Below are 21,277 nucleotides of genomic sequence, written 5' to 3'. Positions count from 1 at the left end.
TCCAACCCTGTTTTCTTTGTTATCTCAAAGGAAAAACAAAAAGAGACATAAGAAACTACTGTTTTTTTTTTTTTTATCTCTTTCACTTTTACACTCTGCTCTGGTATCTACATATAAATTATTACTTCCAAGCATGCAAAGTAACACAATGAAGACTGAATTTTGTATTTTTATCTTTCATACAAATGTTAAAAGTGCGGCCAATGAACCTAGGCCCAACAAGCCTCCAGCAATGACTTAATCAAGAAAGCCACAACAAACCTAATCTACTGTCCAGTTCTGGCACCACTTCATAACAGAGATGCACAGTTACCCAAGCAAACAAGAACTCTTTATACTCTAGCTACAGTTATAGTCTCTACAACTCACATCTAATTGCATCGAAAGCCCTGTGGATAAAGCGACAAGGAACTCAGATCAGTGTTCCTGCGTACGTACGTGTCTCGCTGCTTTGTTTGGTGTCGGCAATACCTCAAGGATTTCAATGATGTATAAATGGCATTTCTGTCGTAGCCACATATTGCCATTCGTATCTGTCAGATACTGCAAAACCAACAGCTTGAAGAGAAACTCTGGAATTCCACTTTGTACCTATCGTCAGAAAAGAGAAAGGCATTTCCCATTTGTTTACTCATTGTGATTAGAGAACAGGTCCTAGTAAAAAAGATTAACCAAGAAACAAAATCTTTAAAGAGACAACTTTTGCAAGGATCCACACAGGCCCTCTGAGGAAGGGCACACGTGAAGCGTGATGCACTTACTGAAGAGGTGATATCGAAGTGGAATATCATCGGTTTCAGCTGGTGGTGCCTCTTCAGAAAAGGCAGAAGAGATTTCAGCACTTTATCTTCATCCACCTCTGGGTCTATTAGCCTGATTGTTTTCAGAAGCTCTGCACATTTAGGCTGCTGTGCTTGAAGTCTCTCATGCAGTCTCTTCACGTAGAGAGATTTTCCTGTTGTCATGCCACACAAAAGAATTAAAGCAATTAATATAAGTCACATTAGGGCCGTATTAAGATGAAAACAAGAGCAAAATCAGCAAAATGCAAGTCACATGCTTAGGGTCTATATTTTCCATTTTTTGAACCCTCCAAAAACATTCTAGAAGTGTAAGGATGTAGCAAGGACTGATGCTGCTCCTGTGCAGGTCTGAAGTTCACACAGGGAACACAGAGCACACACAGACAGCTGGATAGCCCAAGCACTCAGTGGAGCAGCAACCTCCAACAAAGGGCAGCAATTACAGGACACGGCAAGAAACTGCGGACATACAGCAACACTTTCAGAGTATTTCCCAGTGATTTGCAGCTCAGGAACTGCTATGCCAAATAAATCTGTGTTTAACAGGTGCTGAGGGATGTTTCACTCAATATTAAGTCTGTGTAAAACTTCAGCTTCCACAATATCCTGTGAATTCTGCAGTTTAATTATGCACTATTTGAAGAACCACGTGCTTCTGCTGTTTCCTTTTGAGCCCACCACACAGTAGCTTCACTTAGTGCCCTCTAGCTTTTTGCATTAAGGGACTGTCCGTAATCAATCCCTATATGGGAAAAATATGCAGGCTTGCAATTCCTGGCCCCATCTCCTGCACATTTTCCTACAGGTTTATTTAACCTTAGGTGGTCAGATTCATCTTATCCAGCATCTCACATGTGGTTCAGGTGATATAAGCTTTCACCAGGCCACTGGGAAGACAGAGTTGTCAAATTAGCAAGATGAATCCCTTCTGGTGATGCCTATTCCAGGGTAAAAGAAGCTGTCTGGAGAGTCATCATCTCACTTCACTGACTAGGAAGAAAGTGAATTACTCTTTGATTAGATGCTTCTTAACAACACAGAAAACCTGGCAAGCTGAACCCCACTCTGGTTTTCAAGATTCAGCAGACCTGACTTTGCATGTGCCATCTTACCCACTCCAGCTCTCCTGGAAGACACAATCCCAACACACATGTTGTCCTTGAACACAGAAGCAGCTGAGCTTAAAGGCTGAGTGACCCTGTAGTGGTCCTGAAGGTATCTCTGGATTTCAGCGAGGGGCCTCTGGGGGACCATGTGTACTTTATACTGGCTGAAGACGGAGGGGATGTAGCTGTGCTCCCTGTTGCAGTTGCACAGAATGACTAGCTGATACACGCTGTTGTAGTGCTGCAGGCAGCGGAAGAGCTCCTCCGCCCTGGCACTGACATCGTAGCTTAGCTCATCCGCATACAGCAGGGTGTAAATTTTCTCTCCCCTGCTGCTAGGAGAGAGGCACCTCCTGAGGAAAAGCTCCACTTGCTCAGACGTGGTCTGTGGCGTGCACAGGAGAACCTCATCGAAAGTGGGCAGGGGCTGGTGGGGGCTGTGCATGTAGATGGCCAGAGCAGCAGAGAGCACGTCGGAGCGAGGACACGTGATGAGGTTGGGCTGGCCAACGCGCAGGAAATCCTGCGGGAAGTCCCGCGCCACGCGCGCGCTCTCCAGGCCCGCCAGGTTCTTCAGCCAGCGGCCCAGTGTGTCCACATCCAGGCAGCTGGGAAGGAAGGAGCTCATGCTGCTCATGTAGCACTGCCAGATGCGCTCCAGTTGCGCCGGCAGATCCCTCTCTTCTTCCAGCAGAGCTGGCAAGTTGGAAATGGCCTTCCTTGAGCTGGCGAGCACCGTGCTCCGGGAGGCTCGCAGGACATCCTGACTGGTACAGTTGTGTTTTAGGAACGAAAGCATCATCAGGGCATTCTGGCTGGGCTGCCCTTTCTTGAGCTCTCCGCACAAATAGACGAGCTGCTCAGCAGTGTAGTAGTTCAAGTGGAAGTACTTGGATCGCTTGTCATTCATGAAGGCTCTCCACCTCTCCAGGAAACTCTCCATCTTTCTGCAGAGCCCTGGGAGCACAGTGGCCACCTCTCCTTGCCCTTCTAGCCCTGGGATCAGGGCCAAGGAGAAGTCTAGGACGACACATGACTCGCTTTTGGGAGAGCAATATATGCGGGCAAGCCAGAAACGGAAGAGCACGTTCCCAGCTGAATAAAGGTCTATAAAGGACTGTGCAAATCTTTGGACATTGGAAAAGACCTGTGTGAGGACAGAGAATAAGAAAAAGAAAAAAAAACACTAAAGTAAATTTGCCAAGACAAGTCCCAGTCATGACATACAGGGAAGACCTTCAATTAAAATAAAAGCTTTGGTCTAGCCCAGGTGCATCAGGCCCTGCAGTCTAATAAAAGGCTCCCTGTAGCTGTTTAATGTGAGCATCCCCTAGAAGCCAGTAAGAAATTCAGTCTATGCATTGCCACAATAGCAGCTCTCGCAGCTAGGAGCATCTCCAGTGCAGCCAGAGCACTGAGGGTACCAGTCCCATCCCATCTCCAGTCTAGCTCCACCAGAGCAGGGAATCAAGAAAGGGCTAAACCTCCATCTGCTGCAGCCCATCCCCAACATCTCAGTTGTGAACCATAGTTGTAAATGGATGTTCAGGAAAAAGTCCAGTCCCAGTCTCGATATAGGTTTAAAGTCTGACCTCCGAGAACTTCTCCACCTCCAGGCCTTGTTCTCCCTTTGCCGACATGAGCATCAGCTTGTTCTGCAGTTCACGGAGCTCCTCCAGGGAGTATCTCCGCGATGTCTCACCATCCATTGAGCTTTCTGGGAGCGTGAAGTGCAGGACAGTATCCAAAGAAACCTGCCAGAGAGCAAGTCGTGAGCAGCGCTGCGGTGCAGTGAGGCTGCACGTGCAAGCAGGGTGCTGAGGAGACAGCAGCCTCCACAAAAGACCGCACAGAGTGACAGAGAAACTCCAGCACATTTCTGCCAGTCACTGGAGCACCATCAGCGCAGATCATGCTCAGGACTGCAGCCTGACATTGCGGCAGCTCAAGCAGATGCAGAGCCGAGCAGCCTCACCTTCTGGCCATCAGCTGGTGCTCTGATAATGTAGGTTCCTCTGCTGTTGATGGCAGCTGCCAGCGACAGTGATGACAGTTCCACAGACCCATGGCTCTCCTTCACTGTTTTCAGCCAGTGTAAGTGCTGGGCTGAAGCACGCTGCAGAGACAGGGAGAGCACATGGTATTGCCCTAAGCACTCTGACTCGCACCCCTTTCCAGGACTATATTCAGGACAGACAGTTTAGACTGGCATAAGAAAGTCTCGGGATGGGGAAGGCAGAAAGGAGCAACTACAGGCACCAGTTTGAATATTCAGCAGAGCTGCCCTGTAACAACTCTTTGGAGTGCGGAACAAACAAAGCTTGGGAAGCCTCTTGCTCCAAAGGAATAAGACAGCTCAGTCACCCACCTTCCCTTCTGTATCAAACTCTTGTAAGACTGACTGGACCGTACCACATTTAAAAGCCTAAGAAACTCTCTGGCAAAATCTCTGCTATAACAATAGTTGTTGCTGCATTGAATCTTTGGGCCACAGATGCATAAGATATTTTCCTTGAACAAAACAAAACCCCGCCCCAAACCCAACTTTTGCAATGCCTCCACACAAAACGAACTTGTCCTCTTCAGTCAGCTCTCTGGCTGCTCTTGGAAGGCAGAAACGCAGCAGATGCAGAGGGGAACTGCTCCAGCAGAACTCACCAGCTTCTCGGGAAGGTTCTCATCGCTGCCCAGAGCTCGCCACAGCTTCTTCAGGCAGTATGTGAAGTCACCAAACCCCGACTCTTGCCTCAGGTCATAGAGCAGGGAGGAGTAGCCGTGCACGGCATCATGGAAACAGGCCACACGATCCACATCCATGTCATTCTCCCCGGCAGAGATGGAAGCCAAGTCTACAAATACCTTCAGCTCATTTATATCTTAAGTGAGATAAATTAGAGGAAAAAAAAAAAAAAAAGGCAATTTTACTGGAATCCAATGTCATCCCTTTTTGCAGATGATGCAGCATCTCCTGCAACTTCCCTCCACCATCATGCTCATAAATTTACTGGACAATTCATCTACATTAATGGCATCCTTGGACCTGGCTGTTCCCAGTACTGCTATAAACAGCAGAGTCACAGGCAGGAAGGTGGACACTGCACATACAGAGCGATGCGTGTGCACACATGTGCTCATAAGATAACTAAGCAGACAGGCATGTAACTAGTCTGACAACTGATATCCTATTAAATGAATGACTTCTGTTAAATAAGCTCTCTGAAGCCCAGCAGCACCCATTACAGCCCCTTACACCATCCCAGCATCAGGCAGGTTAGCTGCACAGGGCTGTGGTGCATGCACTTCCTTACAGGTGCCCATGGGAACCTGCCAGAGATGCTCTAACTATCAAGAGCAGCAGCTGAGGAGGCAGAAAGCAGGAGGGGCAGGACAGGGTGCTGCTCCTCTCTCCCAGAACGGGCAGCAGCAGCAGCAGCTCGGTGCCCAGGCGGGCAGCACCCACCTGTCAGCGCCTCCCTGACCCAGCAGACAAACTCCTTCTGTTGGGCCAGCTCCTGCAGGCATCTGCGACGCTTCTCAGTGATCCCCTGCAGCAGTTCCTTGGCAGCGATAAGCTCTGCGCTGATGGAGGACAGCTTTTGTGTCTTGTAACTTTCAAGCTTTTCTGTCTATAAAAGTGAGGCAAACAAATATTCACAAGCTGGAAGCGAAGTCTAGCCTCAAATGGACCATTCTCAAACAGGTTAAGGGAAGCCCTCTGCAAAACCACAAGCCAAACAGGAAAACATCTATGGACTAGTTAAAGAACAAAGTGGCCAGACGGGCACAACTGCCTGGTGTCAAAAAGCAGTACAGAAAACAGACACCAGCAGTGAGGGAGGCGCACTGGGCTCGAGGCTATGCAGTCACTTTCCTTAACACATGACCTTCTAGGGCCTTGGATTTCTCATGTGCCATCTAAACCAATCTTCTCCTTTGCTCCATGCTATAGACTTGGGGGAGAAAGGGGTGCATTTTGCTTTTAAACTGTGTCTTAACTGCATTGAAAGCACTTTGTAGCTTGCACAGGCGACAAATGTATTGGACTAGAAGGCTAAGGACACTCCAATTTCATGATGTAGGATCTCATATCCCTGGGTTCTGTGACTCGAGATCTGTCACTGCGCATGACCTTGATTGAGACACTGCCCCTGTGGTCCTCCTGCACCAAGAGGCACGCATCTCTTAGGGAAGATTAGGCACTTGAGTACGTAGTTTGAACGCAAACTTTTATCCCAAATAAATTTTCTAAGTCAGAGAATAGCAGCTCTTGATAAGCTGGGGTTGATTTCCTGGGAGGTTCAGATCTACCCAAGCTTTCCTGCAAACACCTTGACAGCAAAGAGTCCACGAGGCGAATACTTACTATGTCCAGCAATTTTTCCAGGATAGTGAAGTCACCAGAGAGGTTTAAACTCTCTTTGACATTAGCAATAATCTTTGCAGCATCAAAAGTTAAATGCAGCTCATAGTATTGCTTTATCTGCTGAAGTCGCTGATCTACCCAGTCTGTCTTCTCTCCAGGTCTCAGTTTGCACATGGTGTTTAGCTCAGTTTTGATATCGTCAGAATGGTTTGTAAACTCCTGGAAAATCCTATCAACTGCAGAAAGTGTAAGACTTCCAGATCTGAGGTCATCATATAACCTTTCATAGCTTTCAAAACAAGGGGAGATGAGACTATCAAACACATTCTTAAGGTCTAATATAGGAACCTCCCGGTGTTCTGAAGTTTCATACTCATCTTCATCCTCATCTTCATCCTCATACTCTTTTTTTATATTCTGGGCTGCTTCTTCCCAGAACTGCTGGAAGATCAGGCTGTCTTTAAAAGAGTACATTTTCTGCACAAAGAATTTTAGGGTTTGGCTCAGACTGTAGTAGGTCTTTAGAGGCGTCTCTCCCACGTTCACCACTGTATTCAGCTTTTTTGAGGAAAGATCTTCTGCGTGTTGAAGCTCCAGTTCAGCCACGGACACTTTAAAACATAGACAAAGGTCAAGTCAAACATCAGTCATCTACTCCGCGCCCAGCTTGCTTTCTTTAATCTCCTGAGTGGGCCCCGAGTCGCACAGTGCTATGAGCACATGGACCCTTCCAAATATCGTCTGACACTTGAGCACTCACTTGTTCTCAAACTCTCCCTCACCCCCTGTTGTTGTTCTAGTTGTCAATAAAATCTATTTACAAAGTCTAATAGTTGTCAAAGAAAAAATATATTTTTTTGGAATTGTCACTTTAAAATTTCTGTCAGAAAATACCTTTTACAGATGTCTGCACCTTCCTACACATGCCCAGAAAGGTTCCTATTGCTTTTTCCTCGCTCCTAATTAGCGTCATCTCTTCTTGCCTCTTCCGCAGCACTTCTTTCAGCTCATTCTGCAGTGCTTCTCCGTCTTCATGCACTAGCTGTTTGTGCTCTGAAAGAAAACTTGACTGTGGTCACAAGATAAAAAACATTCCACCTCCTGCACCCTTAACTTGGGTATGGATTAATACAGCCAAAATGATAGTGAAATGCAGACAACAGAGAGCGGGAGCACCAATTACACCCTGCAACAGAGATCCAGCAGCTCATGATAAAGTACTACCCTTGCAGTGTCTAACAAGTGAAGTCCCAATACAGCATTATTGATCACTGAGGTAGGTTATTGACTGCTACAAAGATGCCATAAGCCAGCCTGGCCACCTTGGGACTTACTTAGTTCCCAGATACGGACGAACTGCTCCTCGTGCTGAAGAACCTCTTTCAAATATTTCACAAGGACGCAGCCTTCCTGGATAGCCTCAGTGACGCTCATAAGCACAGAGTCTGCTATGGCCATTTTATCTTTTGCTTCATCTGAAAGTTGTTCTAGGACATTGGTGTTTGTTCCTGTTCGAGAAATAAAATATATAAAGTCTAGATCTTTCCTGCCTCACAAAAGCTACTTGGAAACAACAGTCCTTCCATCTCCCACTTAAGTGCCTACCCCAGAAGCCTACAAACTCTTCACACCATCCTTCAACTCCTCAATGTTTCCTGAACAAAATTAGCTCCAGGATTTCAGGAGAGTAGCTCGGACATCTCCTCATGGAAGGTCCCTACCTAAGCCCCAGCATGTATGAAGAACTCCTGTGCAGGAAACACATGCCACCTTAGACCACTCATATGACTGAAAACTCTGCATTTTTACATAGTAATAACACATTAGAACTTCTCAAAATAAGCCATGTTGTACATATCCAATGGATCTACAGATTCAGCAGTTTGGTACAAATCCTGAAGAGGCAGCAGTGGATCAGCACTGCAGGAACACCAGCTCACTTTCTTTAGGCTTTTATCTCCAACATCAGCCCGAATATTTTGAATCTTGAGATGGGGAAGGGAACAAGAGCACGAAAACTTGTATATATTCATTTCCTGCCTTTCAGAAGGAGGATTAAGAATGAAACAGCAGAGAACAGATTCTCATGGACTCTTAACAAACATTAAGAACAAACATAGACATACAGACAGATATACCATTAAAGCTGAAGATATGCTTTATGTCAGGCCATGTAAGCAAGTGGTGCAAAACCTCATCAAAATCATCCTCTGACTGCCCGCTCTTTTTGATGGGCCATGACTTTGTAATAATGGTTGATATAAGCCAGCCAAGTCTCTTCATGTTTTCGGGAGGTATCAGGTCAAGGAGATTGGTCCGAGTCTGCAGCAGGTCAACAAGACACAGGAGAAGAAGGTATCAGTGCTTGGACTGGGTTGGTTCAGCCCTTACCGAGCCAGGGGCTCATCCTGAGGCAAGTCACACACCTCCTGTGCTAAGGCATGTTCCAAAGAGCCATCTGACCCGACAGACACCAGCAGCTAGGATGGCAAAAGTCCTTTTCATGGACTCTTTAAGTGGGTCTTAGATGCCCAGTATTTTATTTGTTGGCTTAATAAACAGAAACACCCAGAGCAATTCAAATGAGAATAACTGTGCCACTCTTTCCATCACAACACATATCTCTAGATACAGGATTCCTATGCAGCAGAAAGACCCCCCCCCCCCCCTTTTTTTTTTCCTCCTACCTTAAGGGAAAACACAATACCTGGCTGGCTGCAGTCACAGCCTCTATGGCACAACTTCTGAAACAGCAGCCAATGGAAGGGTCCAGGTTTTCAAATACGTTATACCAACAGCATGATGCTAAGATTTGACTAACTGGAGGCTCCTGTAGGACAAAAGAGAAGGGAGACGTCTTAAAGTTCCCAAAGTGTACTCAAAGCACGCAGAAGTGCTGCAACAAAAGGAACTAAGCCGAAAATTTATGTTTTCTAGCAGTGTCAACCACCTGCCCTGCACCATACATCAGGGATTGCAAGTGAGATGAAACTTGCATACACAGGAAACAAATCTTACACTGTTTCCTTTTAAAGCACATTATTACTAAAAATGTATCTCTCCAGCCAAGCCAGGCTTCTCCCAGGAAATACTTGTTTCCTAGTTACACCATGAAACTCAACAGCTTAAAGAATTTGGACCTTATGTAGGGAGGGGATTAAAAAATACACAGCGTCAAGTTTGAAGTGACTTACAGGGTAAGTAAACTTGGGAGCCTGGACAATCCAACTTCTACCCAGTCAATAGAAAAAAAGATGTGCCAAGTCACCTTCTTTATCGTCTTATTTACACCAGCAGGTTCTTAAAACTAATGGGACAGCGATTACTCAAAACATACATTTTCCTTCAAAGCTGCTAGAAACAAGAGCATCCCAGCGAGGCCTGAGCTCTACTGGAGTTTCTGATATACCAAAAGCTGCTTCAATGTTCAATCTCGAGCCTCCAGAACCTTGTTTATAACAGCAATGGAAATTTCATAGCAAAGCTACGTTTTAAGGTGTCCATCCAGGCTCTAGAAATTATTCCACAAACAGCACAGAGGACTTGTCATTCCCTCTGAACTTGACCTGCAAACACATGATGATCTCCTGGAGGGCCCCTACCTGACGAATTCTTCCACCCAAGTCTGCAAGTAAAGTCTTCTTCCAAAACTCAGTGAAGTCTTCATTCGGAAAGCTGATCTTCACAAATTCATCCCAGGCCTAAGGCAAAAAGCAAACAAGCCCAAAACACTAATGCTGAAACTGAAAAGCAAACGAAGGAAACAAAAAAAACAACCCCACACTGAGGAGCGGCCCTGCATCTGCTGCAGCCGAGGCAGACAGACCTGTTCAATCACTGTTCAATCGATAAAGAACACTCCAAGAATCACAACAGATAGCTTAGCCCAAACATCTCCAAATATTCCTGCTGCTAAAAGGAGACATTGGAAGAACCTTGTTGCTGGAAACGGCCCCAAGGAGAGCTGGCAGCATGAGGCTTGGGCAAGGTGTAAAGTCATTCCTTGCTTTGCCTGATGAATAGCAAAACAAGGTGAGCAAGGTGACAGCTAGAGCCGAACACCAGCAAGGAGCAGCTCCTCCTAGGTCAGCCAAGTGAAAGGAGAACAAGGTGAGTTGAGAAATACCTATCAATTACAGCCTTAAAGCAGACAACTACTGAGTTAGTGTCCTGCATTATCCATCCCCAACTCATTCTACATCAAACCACATTTTTATTCTGATTGTTAAAAGACAAACCTTAAGTTCCCAGTGAAAAGAAAACTTCACAGATTCAGCAGTCCTTTCCAGGAGGTTGGTGCTTAAAACATTTCTGAACCAGGTTCGAGTGTGTGACAGCGCTTCACGGAATATTTCTAGCACTGGAACTCCCTGGGCGGATTCCTCTCTTGGAATCTGTCACACAGAAGAGAAAAATAAGAACAGCTGCAAACAGGAGAGCAATTAGCGGTTGTTTTAAGTAAATATTTCTGAAACAGAAGATCTACCAGCCCAAGAATAGGGTCTGTTTGAATAAATAGGACTATCGGAGTAAAGGAGAGGGAGGCTGGGAAAAGTCCAAGGCTGAAAAGTAGTTTGTGCTTAAAAGTCTCTCATTCTAGGAATGGAAAACGATATACATGTTTAAGGTTTTTGTTTGCTTCTTTTTATAAAAAAGAGACATAAAACCCATGACTATGTATCTGAGCTTACTTTAAGTAAGAACAATCAAAATCATTATTTTTTTTTTTCACAGGTGCTTGGAAGTCCTGCAATTTTGATTAGAGTACCAAGCTTTCCCGAGGAAGAAGATCCATGATCTAAAAGGAGCCTAGGGCACCACTTCGGTACCGCTCCTGCACATCCCATTCAGATGCGCTCCTGAATGGGACTCAGGACTCACTGCTGTGAGCTGAAGCCTGGCGGTCCTTGCAATCATCTTGGCAGAAGTGGCAGGAATCTTGAACCACCAGCCCTGCTTCGCACGCTTGCACACAGCCTTATGGAGCTTGAGGCAGACGGCCAGGCAGGACTGCCAGTAGCGAGCGTCCAGAGCTCTGAAGGACAGGAATAAAAAGGGAGAATCTTCTCGTCACTTGGCTCCGGAATGAAGGATACCGACTTGCTCAGGCAACAAAACAAAACCAACCCTCAAAGAACAAACTCAACCCAGCACAGCAGCCAACCATCTGGGGAAAAACCCCTGGAACTTGGTAGCTGCAGAGGAGTAGAGACAGACAAGTACATTTCAGTTACCTGGCCTGTTCTTCCAAGAGGCACAGCAGCTTCTCTAAAAGACTTTCTACCACCTAAGAAGTAAAAGATATAAAGCATTAGAAAATGGAACTAATTTTACAGATTGGTTTCTCAGAGGAACTTGCTCTCAGAGGAGGATGCTAAGAAAGAACAAATTCAGGATTCTCTCACACTTCTCAGTACTTTCATACGCAGGCTATAAAACAGCAGAAATGCATCAGTGAGTGCCCCATGCCACAGCCAATGTATATATTAACAATCAGGGGCCCAAGAGCCAAACTTCATACAGGGTTTTTTGTTTCGTTATTGTTTTTAATTGCAATGCCCAGTTCTGTTCTTCTCACAGACAGAAAAAATAAAAGAACGTTTTCCTCACATGCAGGAAAATATTTTAAATAAGAGGACTTCACACAGCACCCACAACTCAAGCTCTGTGCAAATAAGAGTTTCAGGCAGCAGTCTGAGAAGTTGGGAACCTTCTACTTCAGAGCAAAAAAAAAAAAAAAAAAAAGAAAAAAAAAAAAAAAAAGCCACCCACAGTTTTAGCTACATCTTAAGTTCCTTGTGCTCTGACCTGACCTGTTATCAACCAGCCTTAGCCTTTATCCCTCACTTGGGGAAAGCCATTGGAAAACAAACCTTAGCATTGCTCCAGGAAAGGTGGATGTCCTCTAATCTGTAAGAAACACCTTGAAGAGAATCTAAAAAGTCTCTGGAAAACTCGGTTATAAATTCAGCCAGACTCTCCAGGGGCTGCACACAGATCCAGGACTTGACCAGAGTCCTGTCAAATTCCATCAAGTATTTCTTTTCCTTCATTAGCTGCAGCAGGTTCCCCCTGGATAGAAAACAAAATAAAGGCTTCAAGTTTTCAGGCTACAAGAGGCTAAAGTTGGTTTAGCCCCTCAAGAACACTGACCACGTGCATCCTTCACCTACATCAAAGACAGGTAAAAATCTCAAGATCTGGTAATCATAGCATCAAACTACTGAGCAGAAGCATCAGGTGACAACAAATGGCTGACGTCCTGCTCAGATTCTGCACAAACAGCTTTAGCTCGCATGAAGCTTAACCAACCCTGCCAGCTGCTCCACAGCTTCCCCCCCCCTCCCCCTTTTCTTCTCTTTCTTCTTCCTCTCTCCATAATTTTGTTAATTTGCTGTGCAGTTTTCCTGGACATCATAATGTTTGAGCTACCAATGAGCTGTGTTCACATATTCTCAATATCCACAATCAACATCCTACGTTTCTTGTTTCACAGAATCATAGAACCATGTTTCGTAAAAGAAGGAAAAAAAATATTAAGAGACGAAGGCCACCAAAGGCCCTGGTTAAAACTAGTAATTCTGGAAAGCCACAGACATTCTGGAAACTCACATATGATGTCTCTGCCTCACGTCAGCAAACGGAAGCCCCTCCAGCCCTGCCCAGATATCTTCTGCCACCTGAGAGTGTTCATGGTGTGGACGAGCAGAGAGAAAGTGCAGAAGAGGAAGGACCCAAACCCAGTGGCTTACTCGGCCGTCTATGCATTTCTGGCACAAGTTTGTCAGGTGACATGTCAAACTGAGGAGAAAAAATAGAACAAAGTCTTTACATTGGATAAAAGAAAGTCTGTCAAAAAAGCACTATATTTCATCATGCATCTTCACATAACTTTTTACAATTATAGTTTAATCCTACCTTCCTTGAAGAGGATATAGGAGTGAAGTTTAAACCTCAAAGCTGCAATCCTACTTTCAATCTCACTGCATAAATCCTATGATTATCGCATAACGTAGCATTGCCAATAAGTTAATCTACAGTTTCCAACATTAGCTCTCCCCAGCTCAGCCAGAGGTTTTGTGAAATAGCTGCACAGAGCTATAAATGCATCCAGACACCCTCGTGACAGCTCTAGCCCCCCAAGTTGCGATAAGGAGGATTATGCTTGGTCACAAGGGCAAGGTGTTACGCACAAGGGAGGATGCGGCACTGGAATACAGCCCGAGAGGCTGTGCAGGCTCCATCCCGGGATGCTGTCTGAACTCAGCTGGACACGAGCCTGCAGCCCTGCCCGAACGTCAGCCTTGCTCTGAGGAGAAGGTCAGAACAGAGACCTCCAGAGAACCCTTCCAACCTGAATTTTCCAGTGATACTCTAAGAGCTGGAGCCCCACCGCGTGACTACAAGGTGCTACACTCATTACCTACCACACTGCTGTCAGTTGGCTACTGCATGAGTCTGCCCTACAGCGAGTAGGATATAAAGACCCTGAAGCCGCCAACTGGTATCAGTGGAGGGATGACTGTGTTCTGGAACTCGAGTGGAGGGGAGAATCCCTCCACTCACAGCCCGAGGCGAACAACAGCATCCAGGAAGAAAAGCAGATTCAGAAGGAAACCGTGACAGGCAACATGCTCTTGGCCCAGCTCAGCTGTCAATAAGCAGTGCAGCAGAACTGGCAAACCAGTATTCTTCAAATGCAAGATACTAACTGCTCTGCACATTTCGATTGCTGTTGTAATTTACTCCTTCTAGACACACTGGATAAAAGGAGGCATTAAGAAGTGTTTTCACAGGTCAGCATTAACACCTACATACCTTGTAACCCCTTTAAAGGCATTCTGGGTGTGCCGAATTTCATCCTGTACAGCTTTTTGCACCCTGTCCTCCAAACACAAGAGGCTGCACAGACCAGCCAGACCACTTTCAGTCAGCGGCAGGTTAAATTCTTCAACTACTGTCAGAATGACCAGTCCCAGAGCTAGTTTACTTTTTATTGCCATGTCCTTCTGTGAGGCACTTGGACCTTCCGGGCCCAAGAAAGGAAGAGCTATTTTCTTCATGTATTTCAGGAGCAATTCATTTACCTAGGACAAAGAAGGAAGGAAACAATTGCACACCAGAGCATTAGTTGCCCTACAAGTCATTTTCTTTCAGCTTAAGCCAAGCTCTGCCGAGCTTGGGTGGCCAGGACACATGGTTACTCCCAAGTGCCTTGGAGCCTCTCCTACAGATCTAGGAGTGAGAGCACAGAAATAAATAAGTGTGGTGGTGCGAGGCTCCCGAAGAGGATGGGTGTTTCCAAGTTATGCAAGGTAAGAAATTCAGGGCTCCAGAAGCCCTTTCTGCACTAGTCATCAGAACTAGGCCAGGAGGCACTCGTCTCCAAAAACTGTAGGTTTGGAGTCACAGACAAGTGCAAAGAAGGCAGAGTGACCAACACAGTGACGGGCAGCAGAGCTAAAGGGCTGCACACAGGAAGTTAAGATTCAGGCAAAACTCTTCCCAAAACACCATGTTGTAGCTCTGCTCCTGACCAAAACTGCAGCTAGTTAAAAGGGTTCCTCAATGCAGGAACTGGCAATCACCATGAAAGGATCTACATTTATTGTGTCACACATGAAGCTTTTGACTGGAACACCAAATTGGATAAACAAGGTCAGTAGCAAAATTAAAGGCTATGGTTAGTAACTTAACTTCTGTCCCTTAAGATCTGATAAAAGAAAACAGATTACCTCAGGTTTTCCAAACTTTAACTCTATCCACAGAATATGTCTGCCTTCATATACTTCTGGCTCACTTGTAACAACATAGAATTGTCTCAGCTGGGAGAGGAAGCTTTCCAGGTTGACAGGACTCCAGGTTTCTAGGATACTGAAGATATTTTCTAGCATAATATTTGCTGCTATTATTTTTCCTTCCACCACCTTTTTGTCCTCATCAGAGAAGGGTAGAGAATTCCACCAAGTTTCCCACTTGGAGGGTTTAGCACACACGATATCATCGTACTGATGCCATTCTGTAAGAAGCAGAGACCAGAACACAGAAGTCATTGGAGAAAAAAAACATCCATCCACACACGCTGTTGTCTTAGTTACCCACAGACCCAGGAAGCTCCAGCCTCAGCCAATGGATTCCAACAAGGCTGGTCCACATGAAGTTAGAATCCATCCCTAGAAGATCCCTGATTGTACAAAACTGCTCCCACGACCAATTTGCCACTTGCAAAAAGCAGTGGGAAAAGCTTACCTTCAGCATGGACCAAACTGCTTCTAATAAATAAGCAGCGATTCACCACCTGATTAGTTAAAGACTTCTTATAAATAAATTCATATTTTCCTTCATTAGACTTAATCCAGTATTTGTAAGGAATATGTTTATCCTTATTTTCTTTTTTAAGAGTCACACAGCCTTCAATGAGGTATCCATGTTCTTCTAGATACCTAGATAAAACAAAACACAGCTAAGGAGGACAAACCATAAGACAGGCCAGCTGTTCTACATACATGCTCCCCACTTCTTAAGTCACCTCATTTTTTAAAAAAAGAGCAATGTTTTGGCCCCCTTCCTGCCCCAATGACTACCTGGAATACTTATCCTCACGATGAAAACCTTTTGTTGCAATACACAATATGGAACACAGATAGGGTTTGGTACCAAATTGTAGCCCCTGCCTGACACGTTACTCAACACAGTACTTACTTTGTGCAGGTCATCTCACAAATGTTCTCCTTCCAGTCCTCATAGCCAGAAATGCCTCCAGCTCTGACAAACACTTTATGATCGTCTGGGTTGAACTTGAAGTCTTTGGACAATAGTGCATGGAAATACACGGTAACATCACCTCTCTGGCTTGCAGAACTGCACCGGGAAGAATTAAAATGAATGCTTAAAACAATTTGTGTGATATGAAAAACTGAACTGTTTTCTGAACTGATAGCTTACTTGAAGCATGAGCTCCGACAGCATTTCACCCTAAAACCAATGCTACCCAGTACGCCTCATGCAAACCCCCCAAGGGATTAATAAAGGAAGCACAAAATGCCCAAAATCTGTTTAACAAAATCCGCATATCACAAAATTACAAAACCTGTGTAACCTGAAATTGCTGCGCTTTACCCCGCTTCCAGCTCACACAGCAAATTACATGTTTGAAGCAGTCCTGGCCTCAGGTTAAAAAAATAAATAAAGATCTTATTCTTAACTCGTCGGATATTCAAAAGGCCTCAAGTGCCAAGTGTACCATGTTAGTCAATATGTGACTTATGCTGCAACCAGCTCTCCTTTATGTGAGCAGCTTCAGTTTTAAGTCCAGCTCCTATTTTCACAGACCCAAGACATGTGAAGACCTTATGTTAGTAGTTCAACCCTTCACCCCAGCCTGGAGTCTTCCTTACACCAAATCCCCTAAGTGGGAAATGCTGGGAAGCAGCAAGGATCTTCTCACCTTTGTTCAGTCTTATCCACGGGTTTCTGGTTCTTTTGTTTCTTTCTGTCCTTGGAACTGCTGGCAACAGCTGGAGCTGTGTCCTTTCTAGCAACCTCTGGCTCTTTGCACTGATTTCTGTTTTTCTTGGTTGCTTCACATACTTCCTCTTTTGGGTTGTTTGCTTTCTCTTTTGCACTTTCCTTCTGTAATAGGAGCATAAAAGCATGAAGCCAAGTCAGAGACCTTGGAAGTGAGACAGGAAGAGAGCTGCTCAGCATCTCCTCAGACAGTAAGAGATATCCAGGACACAAAGCACAGCTAATTCCATACTTTTGCCTCTTGAAACACCAGTCAGGACAAATGAAGCAAGAGGGAACTGCTTGCTAAGGAGAACAGTGAATAGGCTGCAAGAGGAATCCAACACACACACAACTGGAGGAAATCAGGTCAAAACACCATGGATTCCCAGAGGACAGAGCAATAACCAAGGGCAGTTTCCACCTTAACAGGTCTGTCTGTGACAGCAGCAGGGATTCCCACACAGCACAAAGATCTCTTGGTTAGAGGTGATGTGTATCTCAGTGGAGAGCACTCCTGGAAGAGCTCTCTGCAGAGCACACAAGTTCACAGCTCCCGGCAGTAAATGAGCGGCCTTTTAATTCTGGAGAACCAACCCACAGGAGAACAAAGTCACAAGGGACACTTCCCACTTGCTTTCTCTCCATATGCCCACTCTCACGAGAACATAAACTTGACTCTACCCTCCCACACACACCTAGTCAATAAAAGTTCAGGCAGGGAAACATATTCCAACATGACCAAATACTCAATTTTCACACACCCATTTACCTTGGAAGTCAAAGGGCTCTCTTGCTGGCTGCTCTCCTGGTTGCCCTTTCTGGCCTGGGAGTTTTTGGCCACAGATGGAGCTTTTGCACCTTGACTTGCATGTGCAGCACCGGAGGGTGCAGGGCTAGTTTCAGGTGCTCCTCTTTCAGGGCAGAAGCCAGAGGAGATGCTCACGCTGTCTCCCTTCAAGGCCAGTGTGTCTTTGCTGTCCAAGGGCTGGGGATCCAGTCTGGTTTCGGGAAGCTGGCCAGCATCAGGTGCAGCGCTGCCTCCTTCCTCATCACTCCTGGCTGATTTTCCATGCTTTGCAGCACTGCCATCACCCACCTTCTCCTCTGAGGTTATGGAGCTTGTAGATGGGATGGGCACATCACCAGTGCTGCTTGGCTTTGATGGCATCTTCACATCTGCTTCACAGTGACCAGCTTCTGCAATTATTTCCAGACTTTGAGCTTTCTTTTCCACATGATCCAAGACACTACCATTTTCACAAGCACCTTCACTCTCACCACCAGGTAAATCACCATGAGGTTTGGCTCCTTCATTGCTTGGTGGAACCACACATGTATCAACGATTTCTGGTGCCTGAACCAGTTCTATGCTTTGAGGAGGCAAAGAGTTCTGCTCCCCAGAGTCAGGAGGATTTGTCTTTGCTTTATTCCTCTTTCTTTTCTACAAAAAAAAAGGAAACAACACAACAAAAATATCAATTTAACTCATGGTCAAAGAGAAATTCTTTACCATCTCTCTCACTGCAGGTAGTACAACCATCATCTTGCAATGCAGGGTTAAGGGAGAATAAGCACAAAGAGAGGAGACAAGAGCGGTTACCATCTGATTGCAAATACCCACGAAAACTGGAACCAAACAATAGCGTCACATTGCAGCTCGAAGAGAAAGTGAGAACTGTCAGTTTAAAGGACATTAGGTGAAATGCAAGTAATCGGGTAGAATGAGGTATTTTTAATATTCATGGCTTTCTCACAGGTAACGCAGAACAGGGTATTTCTGGGCAGCTCTGAGGATGATGCAAGAAGATAAATCAATGCCGTGGCTGCAGGTGTGTCCTCCAGCAGCGCCCTGCTGCTCCTCACCTTCGACGGCGCCTTTCGGGGGGCAGCGTCCGGTGGCCCCGCGGCGCTGCCCTCAGCCCCTGCGCTGGGCTGCAGCGACGCTCCCTCCTCCTCCTCCTCGGGCTGGCTCACAGAGGGCGAGCGGCCTGCAGGGCCCTTGCCAGCGGCCCCTGAGGGAGCCGGAGCTCTCCCGCTCTCCGGCAGCGACGCTCCCAGCGCAGCAGCGGCTCCTCTGGGCTCTGCTCCTGCACCCGGAGCTGCCTTCACATCTCCTCCTCCTGCAAGGAGGCAAAGGTCATTGTCAGCACCAAAACCATTCCTAGCTGCTGCTGAGCAAAACTGCTCACTAAACACATCAGCTCAACACACAAGAGCTGCTTTGTTTCCCCTTCGATAGCCACCACTAGCAAAAACACCACCTCCATCCCTAGCAGGGCCTCCTTCCTTCTCCCAGGCTCCTACACACAGCAGCGGAATAACCGAGATAAGAAACCACTGTGTTAAGGCACCAATTATCTTTATCCCACTTAAAACCCGTGGAAAAAAAAAAAAAAAAGCTCAGATGTGAGCCAAGCCTCAGAGCACATTCCCACCTTCCACAGGTCTGTTTCCCAGGCTCTTGGCCACTGCCCCTGCCCTGGTTTTGAGTCCTGTCTCTTTGAAAAAGGATCAGCTAACACCAGAGGGCACTGATTTCTTTGAGGTGTTTTTAGGAGGCAAAAGCTCAGGCAGCGAGTTGTAAACCTAAGGGCACTAAGAGTGCAGGAAATCCTGGATCAGCAGGAACAGGTCTTTGCAGCACAGTATTCCATGGAAACACACCGGCTCCTTGGCAAAACGGGCCCCAGCAAAGCACTGGTGTGCGGAGCACACACGTGGGAGCTCCCAATGACCCCAGCCCTTCTCTCTACCCGCCGCAGGGACTGCAAAGCAGGGAAAGGTTCAGAGAGGCCGCGCGAGCCCCGGGGCTGCAGCAGGAGCCGGCCGCTGCCCCCAGGCCCGGCGGCAGCCCCTACCTGGCGCGGGGGTCCCCGCGGCGGCGCCGGGGGTCAACGGGGCCCCGCAGCTGCTGCAGAACCGGGGAGAGGCGTCTCTGGAGGTGAAGCGGCACCTGGGACACTCCATGATCCTGGGGAGCGAGGCCACCGAGCTGCTCCAACGGGAGGAGAGAACGGGAGGAGGCAGGCAGAGAGCGCAAGCAATTAGCACTAAGTAACGAGCAATTAGTAACCAGCCTCCACGTAACGAGCCTCCACCATCCCACCTGCACCCCCGCCCACCTCCGAGTTTGGGGATTAGCCTGGGAAGGGAGGCAGGGATGCGGCCTCAGCCTCAAGGGAGCAGCCCAGAACCCCCCCTCCGTCTATGTATTCCTTAGAAATGACCCCAGTTCTATGCGCACACACTGCACATACATATGCGTTAAGTGCACCTGGGAAAATACTTATATATAAAAGCAGAACGCGCCTCATGTATAACAAGAGCAATACTGCATAGCACGATATGTATTTATAATGCATATATGTGTGTAATATATAGTGCATATGTAATACAAACGTATCACCCAACATATATGTATTTTACATATTCCGCTCCGCGGGGGGACCTTCGAGGACCAAACGCCCTCGGGAGCGGGACCGCCCGGCGCGGGCCCCCCCTCCTCGGGCCCCGCGTTACCTCACGTCCGCAGGGCGCGCCGAGCGGGAGCAGGCCCAGCCCCGGGCCCGGGCCGCTCCGCACGGGCCGCCCCGGGCGAGGGGCCCGGCCCGGAGGCCGCGACCCGAGAGCCGGGCCCGGGATGAAGCCCCGCGGAGCCGCCGAGGCCGCCTCCATGGCGCGACCCGGGGGCGGGGAGACTGGACTGGTCCCACCCTGAGGGCGGGGCTCGCATGCAAATACACGCATAGAAATGTAGGGATGGGCGTGGTTATGTAAAACAAATGGCTGTTAGGCCAATGGGACAGAGGAATGTAAATGAGGGGCGCTCGGTGAGCGTCTGCCTACAACTCCCAGCGGACACCGGGGGCAGCGGGGGTACCGGGAGGGGGGTGCGGGGCCCCCGGAGGGAGCAACGCACCGGGGGGGGCGGGGCAGCCCCCGCAGCTCCGCGGGGCCGCGATGCACCGGGGGGGAGGGATCGTGAGGGACCCCCGAGGGGAGGAGGGGGGAATTAACCCGTTCGGCCCCGGCCGGTCCGAGGGATGGCGGAGCACCGGCGTGGAGGGCGGGGGGGGGGGTCATGACGCACCGGGAGAGGTATCATGGAGCACCGGGAGGGGAGGTGTCATGGAGCACCGGGAGGGGTTCTTGGAGCACCGGGACGGGGGAGTATCATGGGATAGAGGCGGGGGAGAAGGTGTCTTGGGACACGGGGAAAAGAGGGATGTCCTGGAGCACCGGGAAGCGGGGGTGTCATGGGACACAGGGACGGGAGGGGGTGTCATGGGACACCGAGAGAGGGGGGGTGTCATGGAGCACCAGGATGTCATGGGACGCTGGGAGAGCGGGATATCGTGAACCCCGGGGAGAGCCGCGCGGCACCGGGACGGGGCCGGTGGGGCTACGGTCGGGCCCCGCCGCACCCCCGCACCGGCCCCGCACGGCGCCCAGGCTCGGGACCCCCCGCGCCCCTGCCCGCCCGCCCGGAGCCCCCG

At 47.8% G+C, this 21,277-nt stretch overlaps 2 protein-coding genes across 2 annotated transcripts in view; both read right to left on the bottom strand.

Annotated features, from left to right (window-relative positions):
* Positions 1–18,324, bottom strand: part of RNF213 (ring finger protein 213) — a 44,420-nt gene extending 26,096 nt beyond the window's left edge. The window contains exons 1-25 of the mRNA XM_026036848.1: positions 18,292–18,324; positions 17,551–18,222; positions 16,720–16,904; positions 15,975–16,133; positions 15,522–15,715; positions 15,008–15,291; positions 14,091–14,359; positions 12,885–13,073; positions 12,146–12,344; positions 11,507–11,559; positions 11,154–11,307; positions 10,511–10,666; positions 9,875–9,973; positions 8,980–9,102; positions 8,411–8,594; positions 7,607–7,780; positions 7,167–7,325; positions 6,273–6,883; positions 5,370–5,535; positions 4,568–4,785; positions 3,885–4,025; positions 3,502–3,663; positions 1,916–3,056; positions 762–955; positions 439–591 (exon numbers count right to left, since the gene is read on the bottom strand). Of these exons, the coding sequence (XP_025892633.1) occupies positions 439–591; positions 762–955; positions 1,916–3,056; positions 3,502–3,663; positions 3,885–4,025; positions 4,568–4,785; positions 5,370–5,535; positions 6,273–6,883; positions 7,167–7,325; positions 7,607–7,780; positions 8,411–8,594; positions 8,980–9,102; positions 9,875–9,973; positions 10,511–10,666; positions 11,154–11,307; positions 11,507–11,559; positions 12,146–12,344; positions 12,885–13,073; positions 14,091–14,359; positions 15,008–15,291; positions 15,522–15,715; positions 15,975–16,133; positions 16,720–16,904; positions 17,551–18,222; positions 18,292–18,324 (6,072 nt within the window). The remainder of the gene's footprint in view (positions 1–438; positions 592–761; positions 956–1,915; positions 3,057–3,501; positions 3,664–3,884; positions 4,026–4,567; positions 4,786–5,369; positions 5,536–6,272; positions 6,884–7,166; positions 7,326–7,606; positions 7,781–8,410; positions 8,595–8,979; positions 9,103–9,874; positions 9,974–10,510; positions 10,667–11,153; positions 11,308–11,506; positions 11,560–12,145; positions 12,345–12,884; positions 13,074–14,090; positions 14,360–15,007; positions 15,292–15,521; positions 15,716–15,974; positions 16,134–16,719; positions 16,905–17,550; positions 18,223–18,291) is intronic.
* A 562-nt stretch (positions 18,325–18,886) lies between these two features.
* Positions 18,887–21,277, bottom strand: part of SLC26A11 (solute carrier family 26 member 11) — a 9,178-nt gene continuing 6,787 nt past the window's right edge. The window contains exon 16 of the mRNA XM_026036846.1: positions 18,887–18,901. Coding sequence (XP_025892631.1) covers positions 18,887–18,901 — 15 coding nt within the window. The remainder of the gene's footprint in view (positions 18,902–21,277) is intronic.

The sequence above is a fragment of the Nothoprocta perdicaria genome, unplaced genomic scaffold (genome assembly GCF_003342845.1).
Source record: "Nothoprocta perdicaria isolate Ctin4 unplaced genomic scaffold, notPer1 scaffold_187, whole genome shotgun sequence".
NCBI classification, from domain to species: domain Eukaryota; kingdom Metazoa; phylum Chordata; class Aves; order Tinamiformes; family Tinamidae; genus Nothoprocta; species Nothoprocta perdicaria.
This window is presented reverse-complemented; position numbering and strand designations above follow the sequence as displayed.